The sequence below is a fragment of the Callithrix jacchus genome, chromosome 13, assembly GCF_049354715.1.
Source record: "Callithrix jacchus isolate 240 chromosome 13, calJac240_pri, whole genome shotgun sequence".
NCBI classification, from domain to species: Eukaryota; Metazoa; Chordata; class Mammalia; order Primates; family Cebidae; genus Callithrix; species Callithrix jacchus.
The window spans coordinates 101291079-101307861 of record NC_133514.1 but is presented as its reverse complement, the minus strand read 5'-3'; the positions used below and the strand labels follow the sequence as shown (position 1 = coordinate 101307861).

At 41.5% G+C, this 16783-nt stretch overlaps 1 protein-coding gene across 29 annotated transcripts in view; it reads right to left on the bottom strand.

Moving 5' to 3' along the window:
• Positions 1–16783, bottom strand: part of NEDD4L (NEDD4 like E3 ubiquitin protein ligase) — a 363043-nt gene that overhangs the window by 138913 nt on the left and 207347 nt on the right. For 23 of the 29 annotated variants that reach the window (XM_002757276.7, XM_008979888.5, XM_078348240.1 and 20 more), the window contains one exon: positions 14674–14727. In XM_002757276.7, the coding sequence (XP_002757322.1) occupies positions 14674–14727 (54 nt within the window). Of the gene's footprint in view, positions 1–9708; positions 10968–14673; positions 14728–16783 lie in introns of those variants that run through there. The other 6 variants (XM_017963508.4, XM_017963510.4, XM_054244252.2 and 3 more) reach the window with 1 other exon arrangement.

The window sequence follows — 16783 nt, the reverse complement described above, 5'->3', positions numbered from 1 at the left end:
TATTTTCTTCATGGTTCAGAAATTTAATACTTTTCCACTGCTGAATCTGCCCAACTTCTGTGATTTCCTTTTCTGTTCCTAAGGTTGGAAATTCATCATCCTTCACAGATCTGATACTCAAGTTTTACTGCTTCTTATTCTGTGATGTGACACATTTTATATAAAATTATTTATCTTAAATTCAATTTAGCACTTGGTTTGAGTTGTAGATCCGATCAACATTATAATTTTTTCAAACAATTATATGCACATATAATTGAATATAATTTATTCAAATGGTGGAAATACGGTTTATATTTCCTTTTTTGTTGCTACATCTAAATGCATACAGCATTTAAGTATATGTACTATATACAGTTAACATATCTGATATTACACAGATTAGCATTTTCTTACATAAATGTCATATCAAACAAAAAGAAATGCAGAGAAGTATTTAAAATATTTCTTTCTTCAGTTCTTCAGGATAAATTCTCCACTGTATATATAAACGGTTTCTTTATAAACTCCATAAATAAAGCCTACTTAGTTGGATACAGTGGCTCATGCCTGTAATCCCAGCACTTTGGGAGGCCAAGGCAGGAGGACTGCTTGAAGTCAGGGGTTTGACACCAGGCTGGGCAACATAGATCTTGTCTCTACAAAAATTAAAAAATTAGCTGGGTGTGGCAGCATGTACCTGTGGTCCAGCTACTTGGGAGGCTGAGGTGGGAGGATCACTTGAGCCTGGGAAGTGGAGGCTGCAGTGAGCCATCTTAACGCCACCACACTCCAACCTGGGCAACAGGGCAAGACCCTATCTGTCTCCCTCAACCTCCCCCCACCAAAAAGCTTAATCCTCTCTGTTCTGGTTATGATCTTATACTGTGATGTTATAATCAAAGTGACAATCATCTATTTCATTCCTGGGTCTCTGCTACAACCACTGAATCTCAGAAACCATGCCTTGGTGGTTCCTTGTTCTCAGTGTGGCATGGGGGAGTTTTCAGAGGACAGCTTTGGGGAAGGCAGGCCAGCAAGGAGGGAATTCATCCAACTCCACATTTGATGGAAAAGAGAGGAACTGTTTGTGATGATGGTCACACCCAAGAATTCTTCAGCAACATTTCACATTAAAAATAATTTTCTGAAAGCTGCTAATTATGAACAAGGCAATTTTGGGCCAATGTGACCACCACATCCCTGGCAGGCACATCTACCTTCAGTCTTTCAGTGAGGCCCCTCCCACTGGCCCACTGAGATAAACCTGGTCACTTTTCAGCATCCAGTTCCAGTCTTGCCCCTCCATGACACTGCTCCTGTCCCTCCCAGCCTGTGCATAAGCTATCTGTCACCCAATGCCTTGCTTAGTGCCTGCTATTGGGAGTAAGGCTGCTTCTGCTAGGTAGGCTTCACCTCAGCTGTCCCCCAGTTTGCGAAACTGAAAGCTCTGTAAACCAGGCTCCCTAAGTATTTATATTTCCAACGTTGAGAAGGATAGGGCTTCACTTGTGGTGCAGTGATTCTTCCAAAATAATTATTTCATACCCAAGAGAGAAAAAGAATATTCTCTATTACTGCAAAAGTAAAGCTCTCAGGGTTGGTAAATGGGTACAAAAATACAGTCAGATGAAGAAATGCATTCTAGTGTTCACCAGCACAGTAGGGCAGCTACAATTAACAAGAAGTTACTATAGATTTCAAAATATCTAGAAAAGACTTGGAATGTTCCCAACACACAGAAGCCACAAATGTCTGCAGTGACAGATATTTCAAATATTTCAATGTGTAATGATTTGATCATTACACATTGCGTGCATGTAACAAAATATCACATGTACCCCCATAAACAGGCACAACTATTATATATCCATTTTAAAAAAGTAAAGCCCTCACTTTCCCCCGAATCTCTAAAATTAAAGGAACTGGTCTGCGTAATTTCCAAGGCAACTCACAGCTCTGTAAATCTGTGAATCAACCCCGGCATATGTGAGTTGGAGAAAACTGCCATACTGCAGAATGCAGGTGCATCTCTTGCTAATACAATTTCAAATGAGGGTGCAGGCAGGCCCGAGGCACATTGCATCCTTAGCCTTTGCATTTGGGTACCATAATAATGCATGCTAATGTGTATAACATTGTTTCTGAATTTTCAAACAGCAGATAATTACTGTAGTAAGATGTTAGTCAAAAAGATAATTGCTGTAGTAATATGTTAGTCAAAAAGATAATTACTGTAGTAAGAAATTAAATCCATTTAAATGGTCAACATGGTGAAACCCCGTCTCTACTAAAAATACGAAAAATTAGCTGGGCATGGTGGCGCGTGCCTGTAATCCCAGCTACTCAGGAGGCTGAGGCAGGAGAATTGCCTGAACCCAGGAGGCGGAGGTTGTGGTAAGCTGAGATTGCGCCATTGCACTCCAGCCTGGGTAACAAGAGCGAAACTCCATCTCAAAAATAAATAAATAAATAAAACTAAACTAAAATATTTAAAGTTTTGTTAAACTTAGTATCTCTCTTTTTCGAGTGAGAAAGCACAATCAGTAAGGTCCTTTGGAGCAGATACCATGCTTAAGGCATTTTAACTCACGAGGAAGACCATACAAAAGCAGCTCGGAAGTATGCTGCTAGTTTCCAGTGTTCAACCGTGACTAATTCCTTACAAAGTTCAAGAGTCATGTTAGTTCTGCAATGTAACTCTCCTGGCCAGAAAACCTCCTGGATTCGAAGAAGTGCTACATTGTTTGGTTGGAGCTTGATATACACGATTACATTTCAGTATTTCTGGTTCCACCCCAACTTTTCTATTCAACTCAATTTTAAAAATCTGGACCAAAGCAATTGTTTTCCTTCATGAGGTAACTACCTAGTTGTGCATTCGAAAAGAACTTGAGGAAAAAAAAAAAAAGCCCAAGAAGTAGGATTTATTACCACGCTTGAAACTGTCAAGGAAATGGATGAGCTATGACATATGTGTCATTAAATATATTTTAAAAGTCTACCAGCTCTTGATTGACCGAAAGAAAGAGAAGCTAAATATTTCAGAAATAATTCGAATCTCAAAGTATTAAACATGCTTAGTAACAACCCCAGCCCATCTAACCCCAACCCTCCAGAAAGAAGTAAGCAAGATAATGAATGATGATGTGAGTTGAAAGTAGGCTCCTCGAAGTTATTATACAGGGAAGTAAAAGTCACTTGACTCACTGCGATCTATAAAACTTAAGTCACAAAAGAAGGCTGTGTAAACTCTAGCGAGCTGTGAAAAGCTGATCTGCTTGGGGAAATTCCAGTCTCCTGCTACCTGGAAGAATTTGCTCTGCTCTGCTTACTGGATACCTGGCATAATGCTTAACATTAAAACAAACACTGAATGGTTTCCAAAAACAGGGAGGTTGTGCAGGCACTTAAGGGAACCAATACAAAGTTTCTAATACTAAAGTGTAGCAACACCAGAGAGGAGGGCCTCCTTGCAGCTCAATTTATGGTCCACCCTTTTATTTTATTTCATGATGTGTCCCTTCACAGAGATTTAATCACTTAACTCAAAAGTGTCAGAACAGTCCATGGTTCTAAAATTGTCAGGGTATAAAAAAACAGGTTTCTTGAAATATAATCTATTCCTTCCTCCATCCTGAAAAAAAAACTAAGCTTCCTGTCAAAACGTGGTGATGCCTAGAGACCAGGAAAGTGCCCATTCAGGACATGGCATGAAACCAGCCAGGACTCCGGGGGTTAGCTTGCAGGCCCACTCACATCAGGCCACCTGTCTCACAGAGTTACTCATTTATCCTCCTCTGTATCCTAACTGGCTCAAGGAAGTCATAGCAGAATAATCAAGAGATTCCAAAGGAGAACTACAGTGAGAACCGTACGAATTGCATTCATCATGCACACTGAGAGAAGATTATTTTTTCTTTTTCTTCCTTTTTTTTTTTTTTGAAACAGAGTTTTGCCCTGTCACCCAGGCTGGAGTGCAATGGTGCAATCTCAGCTCACTACAACCTCCGCCTTCTGGGTTCAAGATATCCTTCCTCCTCAGCCTCTCAACTAGTTGGAACTACAGACACATGCCACCATGCCTGGCTTTGTATTTTTTGTAGAGATGGGGTTTCGCCAGGTTGCTCAGACTGGTCTTGAACTCCTGGGCTCAAGGGATCCACCTGCCTCGACTTCCTGAAGTGCTAGGATTATAGATGTGAGCCACTGTGACCAGCCAGCATTTCTTAAAAACATTTTATCACAAATAGAGACAAAAGTCCAGGTCCTGACACTGGAATGTGGTGAGCAAAGATTATTTCTAAAAATCTTTCAATAATCTCCACCTGCCCAGGAATGTACAGACATTCTGCAATATCTACTTTTGCTAATATTTCAATATTCTGTCCTTTGGCCTTCTTAGTTTTTGATCCAGAGCTGGCCATACGCAGCAGGTGAAGGCTGTTTTGGTGCTCTCCCTCATACAGAACATGGAATATTGTGCTGCTTGCTATGAATTAAAAGCACTGGAAGACTGCAGACAGGATGATAACCTGTCTGAATAATCACCAGCCAACTCTGAGGTGGGTTTCCAAAGTTTCCTGTAACATTTACAGAGGAAATGTAGACATTCTGGGACCTATGCATGGAATCAGCAATTTTAATACCACCAATGAATTGCCTGCTTTTTCCCATTATTGGGAATGGCTTGACAATATAATTAAGAGTTTAAAAGGTAAATGTATTTAAGGAGAGCTAACCTGTATCACCTGAATATGCAGCTGATTATTTTTATTAAAAAATGTGCTAGATCATTGCAAGTTGCATAAGTAGAATTACCATTTAGATTTGCCTCAACTATCCAGAAATATTCATCAACTATCCAGAAATATCCAACATTTATTACATTTTAAGGTGGTTTTTACATAGAGTAAATTTCTTCTGGTACTGTGAACTTCTATGAAAAGATAAGTTTCTTATCAATATGTATTATAAAATTAGAGATTTATTTCAATGATTAGGAATTCTGCCACCAGGCTTAGCCAAGAGAAGCAGCTGCACCATTTATGAAAACTCTCTAAAAGACAGTATCTAAAATAAGACATACTCCCAAATATCTCCCTCATTTTAAAGTCACACAATGTGGAAATTTTGTACAGACAACATTATACTGTTTCTCAAAAGCCTCAGTCTGTACCAAAGTAACAGTAGACTCAATCACTGGAAATATTATAGCAAAAGGACATAGTAACAAATATGGTAGAAATGCCAGTCAGAATGTTGTAAGGCTTCAAAATCAGCACACCTAATATACTTAAGAGTCCTTTTCTATAATGCACAGTTCAGGAAGCAACTCTTCCAGGACCACATTTCGTGTAAGGGACAAATAGGAAACATGAGAAAACAGCAGAAAAAACATCAAAGCTAGTTATTAAACATTTCCAGGTACGTCACAAATGCATGTTGTCCTTGGGTTAAATGCCACGCTGATCAAAAAAGGGCTGTTCACAGTTAACCTAATTAAACTCCTAGGGGAAACACTTGTACATTACAGATACCTGGTTCCTGAATCAGGTACTTGCACGGACACTCTCATTTAAACCTAACTATGAGCCTACGAGCTGGACATTTTTATCCTCAAATTTACCTATGAGGGAGTAGGCTTAGAGATGGAGTCTAAGTACTCCAGGATGAAAAGCTAGTGAACTGCAGATGATGGCTTTTTCGGTCCCCAAAGAACCCTTCTCTCACCTTTCAGGTCAGTGCTGCAAGGCACCAAATGAAGTTGTCATCTCAAAACTTTTCAACAAAAATGTCACATCACAGGAAGCATTAAACTGCTTTTTGGCTTAACATATACTTTTTAGTTGTGCAAATACACACACACACACACAAACACATTCCCATCATTTGTACACAAAGTGATATCATGGTATACACTATGATATACACATAACATTATTACACCTAATAACGGTAATCACATCCTTTCATCTGAAACAACACTTTTTCACGTGGGAAGGGCAAGTGAGATAATGCCTCTTCAATGGGACAGCCATACACATTAAGTGAAATAAACAAAGCATTCTTCAAATTGTGAAGTGCTACAGAATCATGAGCTATTACGCTGAAAGCCCTATATAGTTTCTGTTTACAAACATATTGGTGTCAACCTTGTGCACTGCCTATCCAACTTTTCAAAACATCCCTGAAAACAGGTGACATTTTAAGCTACATGTTGGTTTATTCTCATATTAGACCACATTAAGAGAGATCATTACTATACAGGACACAAGAAAGTAAGTTGATAGAATCCAATCAGAAACCAAGTCAATGAAAAGAATACTACTTGTTTTTCTTCTTAATTACAATGTTGTTATGTTTTATTTTTATTTTTTTTTTTTGAGATAAGGTCTTGTTCTGTTGCCCAGGCTGTAAAGCAGTAGCAGAAACACAGTAATCTTGAACTCCTGGACTCAAGCAATCCTCCCACTTTAGCCTCCTGTATTTTGATGTTTTAAAATAAAGGGATGGTTAATGATACTCAAGTTATTTTTAGGGCAAAAAAGAGATACCAACTAATATTAATGTAAAAAAATTCTGTATATTAAAAACACCTTCTGTAAAAGAATCAAACTACAAGTTCCACCAAATGAAAAGAATTTGGATATTCCTTTGTTGTTCAATAAAAGGAATTTTTAATCTCAAGAGATTACTACACTACTTCTGTGGAATATATATCCACTGAGAGGACAAAGAGGCAAGTCCAGAGAGCTTGAGATGAAAGAGCACTCCCTTCTCCAATAGCATCTGCACTAGGTGTCAGAATTACTGCTTTTGTCCCAGTGGGCCCTCCTCCCTCTGTTTACACTACAAACGGTGTCAGCAAGAATCTGAGATATGCCCTGAAACTTTCCAAGTAATGAGTGTAATGTTATATACACATGACACCTTGAGTACTTCATAAAACTAATGGGATTAGAAAACTGGCTCCTCAAGCTTGTAAAATGCAGAGTTTCAGTTATTACGCACAAAATGGCATACAAAGGGGGCACACAAATGCTGGTAAATGTTGGGCCAACTTCCTCAGAATAACTCTGATGCAGTTAAGAGGCTCAGAAGCAAACCAAATAACCCAAAAGCGAATTTATAAGAAAGTAACTAAGATACTCACTAAATAACTGCTAATGATTGCCACAGATGGAACTGGTAAATTCTAACAATTCTGAAAATGTTTAACTGATTCTAATTGATGACTATACGAATGAATTCTTGTTTACTGACAGCGACAGACCAGGTGGACAACCTATCATCACAGGTGTTTCCCCTGTATTTTTTCTAATAATTTAGTTGGTTAACATTTTTTGGAGTCATGTTACATTTTAGATTTAGTCATGGCAGGATGTTTGGGAGACAGAGACAAAAGTACTCAACAACTTAATGTTGTAATAAGGTCTAAAGTATAGTTTATGAAATACCAGCACATTTGTCAAATGAATCCCGAATGGTATTCCTAAACCTAGGAAGATTTTTCCATATCATTCCAACACAGAACTGCAACAGAGTCTAACTCGTTTTTCATGTAAACTTAAAAATGTGGTGTCCTTCAGACCAAAGCAGTGGATATTTGAAGCGCCAGAAAAGCTTGGTGGCAGCCAGACTACAGACGCCCAAGTGAATGCTTTCCTTCAAGATAAGTGAGGCGGTGGCAGCTGCTGCCTAAACTTAACACCCCTGTCCATATGAAACGTGTACAAAGTTGCTGAATGGAGCAGACAGTTTTGTTATGTGACCAGTTTTGGTTTTGTTTTTTAAAGAAAAAAAGTTTTGCTTAAAAGAAAACCAGCTTACTAACCACGTACTAATTTATGTATGTGTACAAAAATACATACATATGAAAATGCAAACTACTGTTCACTAGTTGGAACTTACTCTCCAAGAAAAGCTCTTTATTCCAGAATTTATATTCTCCAAATGCGTAGAAACCTGGTTTTCACTATGCAGTCCTTGCAAGTTAGACTAGCCCTTTTAAGCAAGGTACACATAAATTTTAGTACATTCGATTTGTTTTCTAATTACATTTGAAAGTTCATCAAACCAAATGAGATTTTACTTGTGCGAATCTATTCGTCCTCCCCATCTGAGCTGCAAAGTGATTTCAGTTTTTGGTGATATAACTGAATAGTTATCAAACTTTAAGAAATCGATCTGTGTCCATCTTCATGCAGTAGGCGGTCCAGATTCAGCACGGAATTGTGTTGCCAAACAACGCCTACAACTGTCACGATGGTAATTTGTTAGGGCGGGGGTTAAAAGCTACTGTAATATCAAAACTCTGTTAAAATATGTACCATTGTGTAATAAATGGTATGGGTTAAGACCAAGACAAAGCACTCAGCCATCTCCCAATAGACGAGTTTGAGATAATGAAAGAAAGGAGATACGCAGAAGGAAAGAGACGAAGAGAAATAAACTTGTATTTAGCATCTGATTGTATCTTCAAAATGATGAAAACCAATGATGGAAGAGTGCTAAAGTCTACTTCAACGACAAAACATTATTTCTGAACACAAAGCAATAAAAGACAATACAATTCTAGAGTACTACTCTGCCAGTCACTTTTCAAAATCACAATTCACAAGCGAAATCCAGACAAAAAGTCCCCTAGATATTTCCTAATCACATCTTACTGGTAGTCACATGAAATTCAGGAGAAAAAAGATCCATCCATAAGGAACTCGTTCTTTAAGAGAAAGCACACACTGGCTAGTGATTACTAGTGAAAGAAACCAAACTGATTCACATTTCATCCTACTCTAAACTACGGAAGCTGCAGAGTCATCATATGCCTGGTTGATGAAGTATGCAGCTGTCTCTCTGTACTCCATTTCACCGAAAGGGAGCGATCAGAACAGAGAAACAGGAAGGCCCGAATCTGTTCTAAGGCGTCTATTTCCACAGCTGGAGACAGGGTACTATTCTATATACAGCATCCTCGGCCTGGACATTCAAGTGGGCAGTGTTAAATTGCACGACATGCCCTCTGACCATTAATGATTCCCCATCAGTTTCCCCTAGCCATGGGCCATAACCCAGTGTGCTTTCAAAACACACCTCTTAGCTTAGTAGTGTCACTTGTGGGATAGTGACACTACTCTCATTCAGTATTACTTAATGGGACACAAAACAAAGCAAATTATATAACAAGGAATGATCTGACCTCCTATAGCAAGAAGGCCATGACAATCAATCAAACTTCATGTTCACCTATTTTTAACTATTACGAGATGAAACTCAGGTCCTTTGCAATATCCTCACCTTTCGGAGAACTGACTGTTTTTAAAGTGTTGTCACAGGCTATATTCGCAAGCAGCTTTTTAAAATGCATTCCCAATATTAACACGTTGGGACACTGACTTGCTTTTTGGCAGATGAAAGCAACAAATTTTATTTAAAATTCCTTTATTCAGAAAAATAAAAGCAGGGGGAACGTATGTTGCTTGGATTTTCCAGACAGACAAAGCGCTTTGACTCTGAGGACCTACAGAAGGCATGTGCTTGCAACGGTGTTTTGCCCATCTAACCGTGGACCACAAATCATCGTGCCAGAACTTGGACAAACATTCAGATCCACTGGCCCTAGCAGGGTAACTCCCAGAACAGAGGGTGAGGTTTATTTTGGTTACGCCACAGAGTAAGCATCCAGGTTGAAATCAGTAAACACATGTAAACACACTGTGAACTTACCGTGGTGTCGGCTCCTGTGGAAACAGGGCTTTTGGCGCTTTTCTCCTCCGGATTCTGGGGAGCTTCCTCTGGCCCCCGGGTTACAAGAATTCTAAAATGCTGCTGCCCTGCATTCTGATCCTGCCTGATTTTAAATGTGCACCCCTGGCCCTGTGGAGTCCTCTCCACGGAATTCGTCCTGCGGATTTCGGGAGCCATCCTGCCAACGCGAGGCGGTGCCTCTGGGGGTCCCTGATCTTCCGTGGGGCTCCCTCTCTCGCTTCGGGGCTGCGTGGGGTATGAAGTGCTCCTCTCCAGCCGAATGCGGGGATACCTCACCAACCTGTCCCCCTTTGTGCCTGTGAAGCCAAAGTTGAGGTCACCGCCCGGCCCCAGAACGCCTTGCTGGGGCTGCTGCAACTGGAAAACAAAACACCGCTTCCCGGAGCTTCCAGAAGCATCTGGAACGTGCTGCAGGGACCAGCGCCTGGGCTCTGCCGCGGCTGGGCCGCCCTGGCCGTCAGGGCCGAGGGGCAGCAGCCTCACCTGGCGCACATCGGCGCTGGAGGCGCGGTGCTGGATGCGCAGGCCCGGGGTGGCCTCCTCCGTGCAGTCCACCCGGCCTGGGCACCGCACGCGGCGGCCGCACGTGCCGTTGATCTGGAGCCCTGGGTCCCGGGCTGCCCTCGGAGGGGAGCTCCCGCAGGTGTCCCTCGGCGAGGGCTCCCGGGAGCCGCTCTGGGGCGAGGCCCTGGTGGTGGCCGTGGCGGAGGCCTTGTCCCCGGAGTCTGGCGTGGCGCACGGAGGCCCATCGTCGGCGCCCTCGGGCGGCCCGCACCCGTCTGTGGCTCCTTCCGTGGCCTTGCGCTGCAAGGAGATCTGCACGGAGGAACTGCACGTGGGGCGGGCGTCGACGCTGGTCAGGAGCTGCGGGATGAACATGGACGAGCTCCGCTTGAGCGCGCCCACGCCTCCCTGCAGGCCACCGCCGCCATCCTCCCCTCCGTCCTGGGCGAAGGGGTGCGGGCTGCTCCTCCGCGGGAGGGTGTGGAATGCCATGAAAAAGTCGTCTTCTCTCTCCTGGTCTAGGATCTCTGATTCGGGGGCTGTGTTGCTGCGACCAGAGCCAAAATGAAACCGAAGCCGATGGGCCATGGTGACCAGGGGGGCCAGGAGGGCGAGGGCGAGCGGCAACAACAGGCCCAGCACTGCCAGCAGTCACAAACCAAAGACACAAACTCCAAGAAAAAGTGTCCCATCTGCCAAACCGTTAGCACTGCGGCACCAGGAGCGACAGATAGCAGAAATAACCCAAGTGGCAAGCGGCATTCCAGGCATGATTGGATAAGAGCAAAAAGCTCTCATCCACACTGTGACAGAGGGTAGGGTGGCCAGAACCACATGACCGCACTCTCCCCCTCCAATGCCAGCTTCTGGACTTAGAGGAGTTTTCCCCCACTCGCTCTTTTTTTTTTTTTTTTTTTTTTAAACAGCAAGAGCCTGAAACAGCACCTTCCCAGCTGCTGCTTTTCCATCAGAGAGGAGTGGCCCCAGCAGGGCGCTCTCACAGCTGACTAAGGCAGCAAACACACTGCAAGCCATGCTGCTATAAATCTAACCACATCACATTCGCAGGGCATTTCTTTCCCAACGGGGCACAGCGCTGGGACTCTAATCAGTGCAAAGACCTGGCAGTCAACACAGCACACACGGTATTTCCCCACCTCCCACCACACGGAATGATGACAAGTAAAATATGGCTTGGTCACGGGGTCACCCCTTCCCAAGCATTGGCTACAATGTTTCTGTGATTTATGACATCAAGACACCACCATGACGGAATGCAAACTAATTAAACAGTACTATGAATACGATTACACACCCCACAGAGTTAGTGTCCCTTTAATGCTAAATAATTATACCAGGATCTACAAGTAACAAAATAGCTAAGTGGAGGGGAGAGGGTGCGATTTGCTGCAAAACCAGTGGGCCCAGCAGAAGTTTCCTGCTATCACAGCATTTTTCATTCAAAAGGTATATGCATGTGTGTAGCTCATATATGACCATCAGACACCAAAGTTCCAGAGAGAAGGAACACAGCTGGAGAAGACATTGTCTCCTATATGTCAAGAAGGAGAGAAAACATCAATCAAAAAAAAAGGAAAATTGAAGGGAGTGCATGTGGGTATTTTTGGTTTTTTTTTTTTGTAATAATGTAACTTAAATACCATACAGAAGAAATGCTGCCCAGAGCTGACTGTTTCCCAGTAAGAAGTCAGCAATATTACCACAATTGGAATACAAATATGGAAGCTTGCTATGTTTGCAAAGGACCAAAAAGGACCTAAGAAATAAAGGGAAAACTGCACACTCAAAAAACTGTCATCGGATTTGTAGTTAGCTTGGAAATGTATTTCTGTATTTTAAATGTATTGCTGTATTTTAAACTTACTACTTTCAATATTTTCTATGGTCCAGAAACATCAGTTATTTAACAAAGAGGCTTATTTGGGGGGCGGGGGGGGAAGGAAGAGAAAATACCAAGCTGTAAGACTGACAAAAAGTTTATTTTAAAATCTGCAAAGCATGACTTAGACAACAGCTCTAGCATCTGGGGTGTGGTGGATTAACCCTGTGTTTACATACATCCAAATCTGTTTTCTAAAAGCATGTATTTTAAATGCCAAAAATGACCTCTATGAGAGGAATGGAAGCTAGTAAGTGTAATGTTAAAACTTCCAAGTAGTACCATATTCACATATTGTCTGCACTGGTTAATAGTCAACGAAGAAAAAAAAAATCAGCAACACCAGCATTCTTTGTATAGTAATCACATTGCAGATGGCCTGGGGCAAAACTAGGCATCAATATTATAAAATGCAATTTTTCAGATAAAGTTTGTATTCAGCTGGGCACAGTGGTTCATATCTGTAATCCCAGCACTTTGGAGGCTAAAGTGGGTGGATCACAAGGTCAGGAGTTTGAGACCAGCCTGGCCAATATGGTGAAATTCTGTCTCTACTAAAACTACAAAAATTAGCTGGGTGTGGTGGCATGCACCTGGAGTCCCAGCTACTTGGGAGGCTGAGACAGGCGAGGAGGTAGAGGTTGCAGTGAGCTGAGATCGTGCCACTGTACTCCAGCCTGGGCAACAGAGTGAGGCTCCATCTCAAAAAAAAAAAAAAAAAAAAAAAAAAAAAAGTTTGTATTCATACAGGATTTCTTAAAAGGCTTGTATTCAAAGTCGTTTTTTGTTTGGAAGTATGATTTCAGACGCATGGCAAGATCACCTCAACTACGGTCATTATATCAGATATGGAAATGGGGAACAATGTTTTAATAGCGAATTCCTCTTAATAGAAAATAATGAACCAAAACACATCAAACAAGAGGCCATTTTTTCCTCATATTTGACCCTTTCCTCATGTTAAAGAAGAGATATTATACTCAATAATCGGAGAATAAGGATTAGTCTACAAATGCACCCATGTCTCCAGAAACGTACTGCCATGCTACAGGATACTGCCTAACTCACTCGGTCCTCACTGACTGATGGAGAGACAAGAACCGCACCCTGAGCAGAAGCTCTCACTCAATCTCACAAGGAAGTACTTTAACGCATACAACAAAAGTGGTTTAGTTATACTGTACAACTGTTCATCACCCAACATCCTTTAATGGAAAAGATACTAGAATGGTAGGCCAGAATCCGTTAATTTTCTCTTTTGGAGAATAATATTAGCCATATGAAATTCAATACTTTCCCACTGGGCTGGGACTTAGGAGGCCAGCAGGTCAGACTGGCACTGCTGCTGACGGATATGTTTATATAAAGGCTCTAGACCTGGCTCTTCTCATCTTATTATAAGAACAGGAGTTCTTGTGTAAGGCTCCTCCAGCTCAACTATGCTATTAACGTCCAGCTATTAAAAAATCTGGACTTTCAATAGACTTCTGCAGAAAGCTTCTTAAAAACACCTTTTAACCAGTCAACATACCATACAAGTTTCAGGGAGAGTAAATCTGAGAATGACTGACTGCATTGAATTACAATGTTGCTTCTGAAGGTACCTTAAGGACTTAACACCACAGTGTTCATTTTCATAGTTGGAACACCTGGTTCACAGCTACTTATGAGTTAAGAAAGCAAAATGTGCTTCCAAAATGCCATTTCTAAAATGAAATCTGGCCAGGCACAGTGGCTCATGACTATGCTAGTTATCCTGGAGGCCTCCTTGAGCCAGAGGGTTTGAGGTGACAGTGAGCTATGACTGCACCACTGCACTCCAACCTGGGTGCAGTGTCTTTATTATTTTCTGTAAAATAAATAAATAAATGAAATCATAATTATATCAATTATGTATGTATCAATCTTTATAAACATATTTTATATATATCAATCTATATATAAAATGTGAGTTTATATCTGTTATATGCCTCAGACATATCTTTGGATTTTTAAACATACTTTCTAAGGATCTCTCTTGAGAAAGAAACCACTTTTAAAATACAGCTTGACTTCACCTGCTAAATGTAGATTCACTTTTTGCTATACACTGTTAATTAGATTTTTATTTCCCCCGAGAGAATTACCATAGATTTGCTATTGAATGCATTCCAGTATCATGGTCTGGCTTTCATTTAAAAACCATGCAAAGTTTGTTTACATTCCTGATGGCCTCTTTAGAGATCTGCCTACCATATTCCCAACACTACATCATGAGCATACGGGCTGATACTATCACCAGTGACTTGCGTTAACATTAATTGTGATAAAAATACACACACACACACACACAAATACATTTTTTATCCTAGCAACATAAAAGTATTTGTTAGGATTTTGAACAGCAGACTAGCAGTGGGACAAAAATAATCTTCTCTTTGGGCACATATACTGTCATAAACACAAAGTTTTAAAGCTGCTGCTCGGAAAACCCCGTTTATAAAAAATGAAGCAAAATTCAAATACAGGAACCCACTTACCAGTCTGTTTTCGTCAAATACTTCAAATAGGAGTCTGTGATTAGATGGGTTTACCTATGAGGAACATAAATAGCATTTTTAAATGAGCAGGCATCATTCGAACAATGACATAAGGAACAGAAAGAATAAAATACTGCTTTTACAATGTACCCAACTCGATTGTATAATATGAACAATTATCCTACTGTTCTGGAAATTCTATGTGTACTAAATCAAATTTCCTATTACTTACTGATTTCTACATTATTCTGCCCTGAATTTAGGCATAGCAAAAGAAGAAAGGGCTCTTAGCTGTTTTTCTAAACTAAGAAAGGATAGTTGTAAATAGTTTTAAAGAGTTCCTAAGCTCTATATAAGGCATTCTCGTGACTGTAGATCAAAAATGTCTATGCCTGAGGCTACATACCATAGGGCTAATAGCGGTAACAGTAATCATAAAAATAATGAAGAAGATTGTAATAGCTTACGTGTGTGTGCGTGTGTGTGTGTGTGTGTGTGTAAGAGAGAGAGAGACAGATAGACAGACAGACAGACAGGTGGGGTCTTGTTCTGTTGCCCAGGCTGGACTGCAGTGGCATGATCCTGGCTCACTGCAGCCTCAACCTCCCAGGCTCAACTGATCCTCCAGCCTCACTCTCCTGAGTAGCTTGGACCATCATGCCTGGCTAATTTTTGTATTTTTTTTTTTGTAGAGATGAGGTTTTACCATGTTCCCCAGACTGGTCTTGAACTCCTGGACTGAAGCTATCTGCATGCATTGGCCTCTCAAAGCGCTGGGATTACAGGTGTGAGCCACTGTGCCCAGCTTGTGAGCTTATTTTTTAGGCACTGTCTTGTTACTAAATATCAACAATCCATGATCTCATTTAATCTTCACAGCAATCCTACGATGTATAACTAAAACCCAATTTTACAAATGAGGAGCTGAGACCCTGAGGGTGAAGTAAGTTGTCCAAGAGCCCACAGCTAGTGTATGGGCAGCCAGGACCTGAACCAGGTCTATCCTGCCTGTCTTTAGAGCCTAGGCTGTGAACCGTGAGAGAGACCTGGAACTGTGAGGCAATGTCAGAGCTACTGGGCCTTCAATATCTTTTTGTTTCCTTTTCTTTACCCAAAACTCACCAAAATGGCCCATATCATGTTCCCAACTCAGGTACCATTGACTAAGCACCAATCATGTGTGTGACAAAGAGCTACACGTTCTCATTTATATCAATGCATGCAAATCCTGGAAACAACCCTTTCAAGTAAGGATTCTCTCTCCTATGTGAGAGATACGGGCCTCAGGGAGATCGAGTCCTCAGGGAGATTAAGGGCCTTTCCAGGGTCATAAAAGCTCTAAATGGTAAAGCCGGAGAGGTGACCTAGGCCCTGGCTGCTTCATGGTAGAGAATGGCATGAAATAACACTTGACTATACAAGCACAGAGAACTCAACTTGTGCTTCCAGTTCCATGGTCTGCCTGCAGCCTAACCACAGAACAAGCAGATGGGGTTTGCTATCTCTTTAGAAGCTCTGTGAAGGGTCGCAATGCTTACCAATGCAACCACAACCTACAGGCAGGAGCTGGCACACAGTAGGCACTCCATAAATAATTGTAAACTGAGTAAATATAAAGACCTTAAAAACCTGTAATCCCAGCACTTTGGGAGGCCAAGGCAGGCAGAGCACGAGGTCAAGAGATCAAGACCATCCTGGTCAACATGGTGAAACCCCATCTCTACTAAAAATACAAAAATTGGGTGTGGTAGCTTGCACCTGTAGTCCCAGCTACTCGGGAGGCTGAGGCAGGAAAATCGCTTGAATCTGGGAGGTGGAGGTTGCAGTGAGCTGAGTTCACACCACTGTACCACTGTACTCCAGCCTGGCGACAGAGCAAGACCATCTCAAAAAAAAAAAAAGGAAAAGAAAGAGGAGGGGAAAAAAAGACTGTAAGAAAAATCAACAAAAATAGAACATAAACGTGCCTACTGCCACAATTAGTTGAGAAAAGTTTGGGATGTACTAACATTTATGTAATTGTGGCCAGTTTTCCACTGAAAGGAGTCTAAACACTTTAGAGGTTCGCAAGTGGAAAGCTGTATTTGAGAGTTAACTGAAGGCCAAGAGC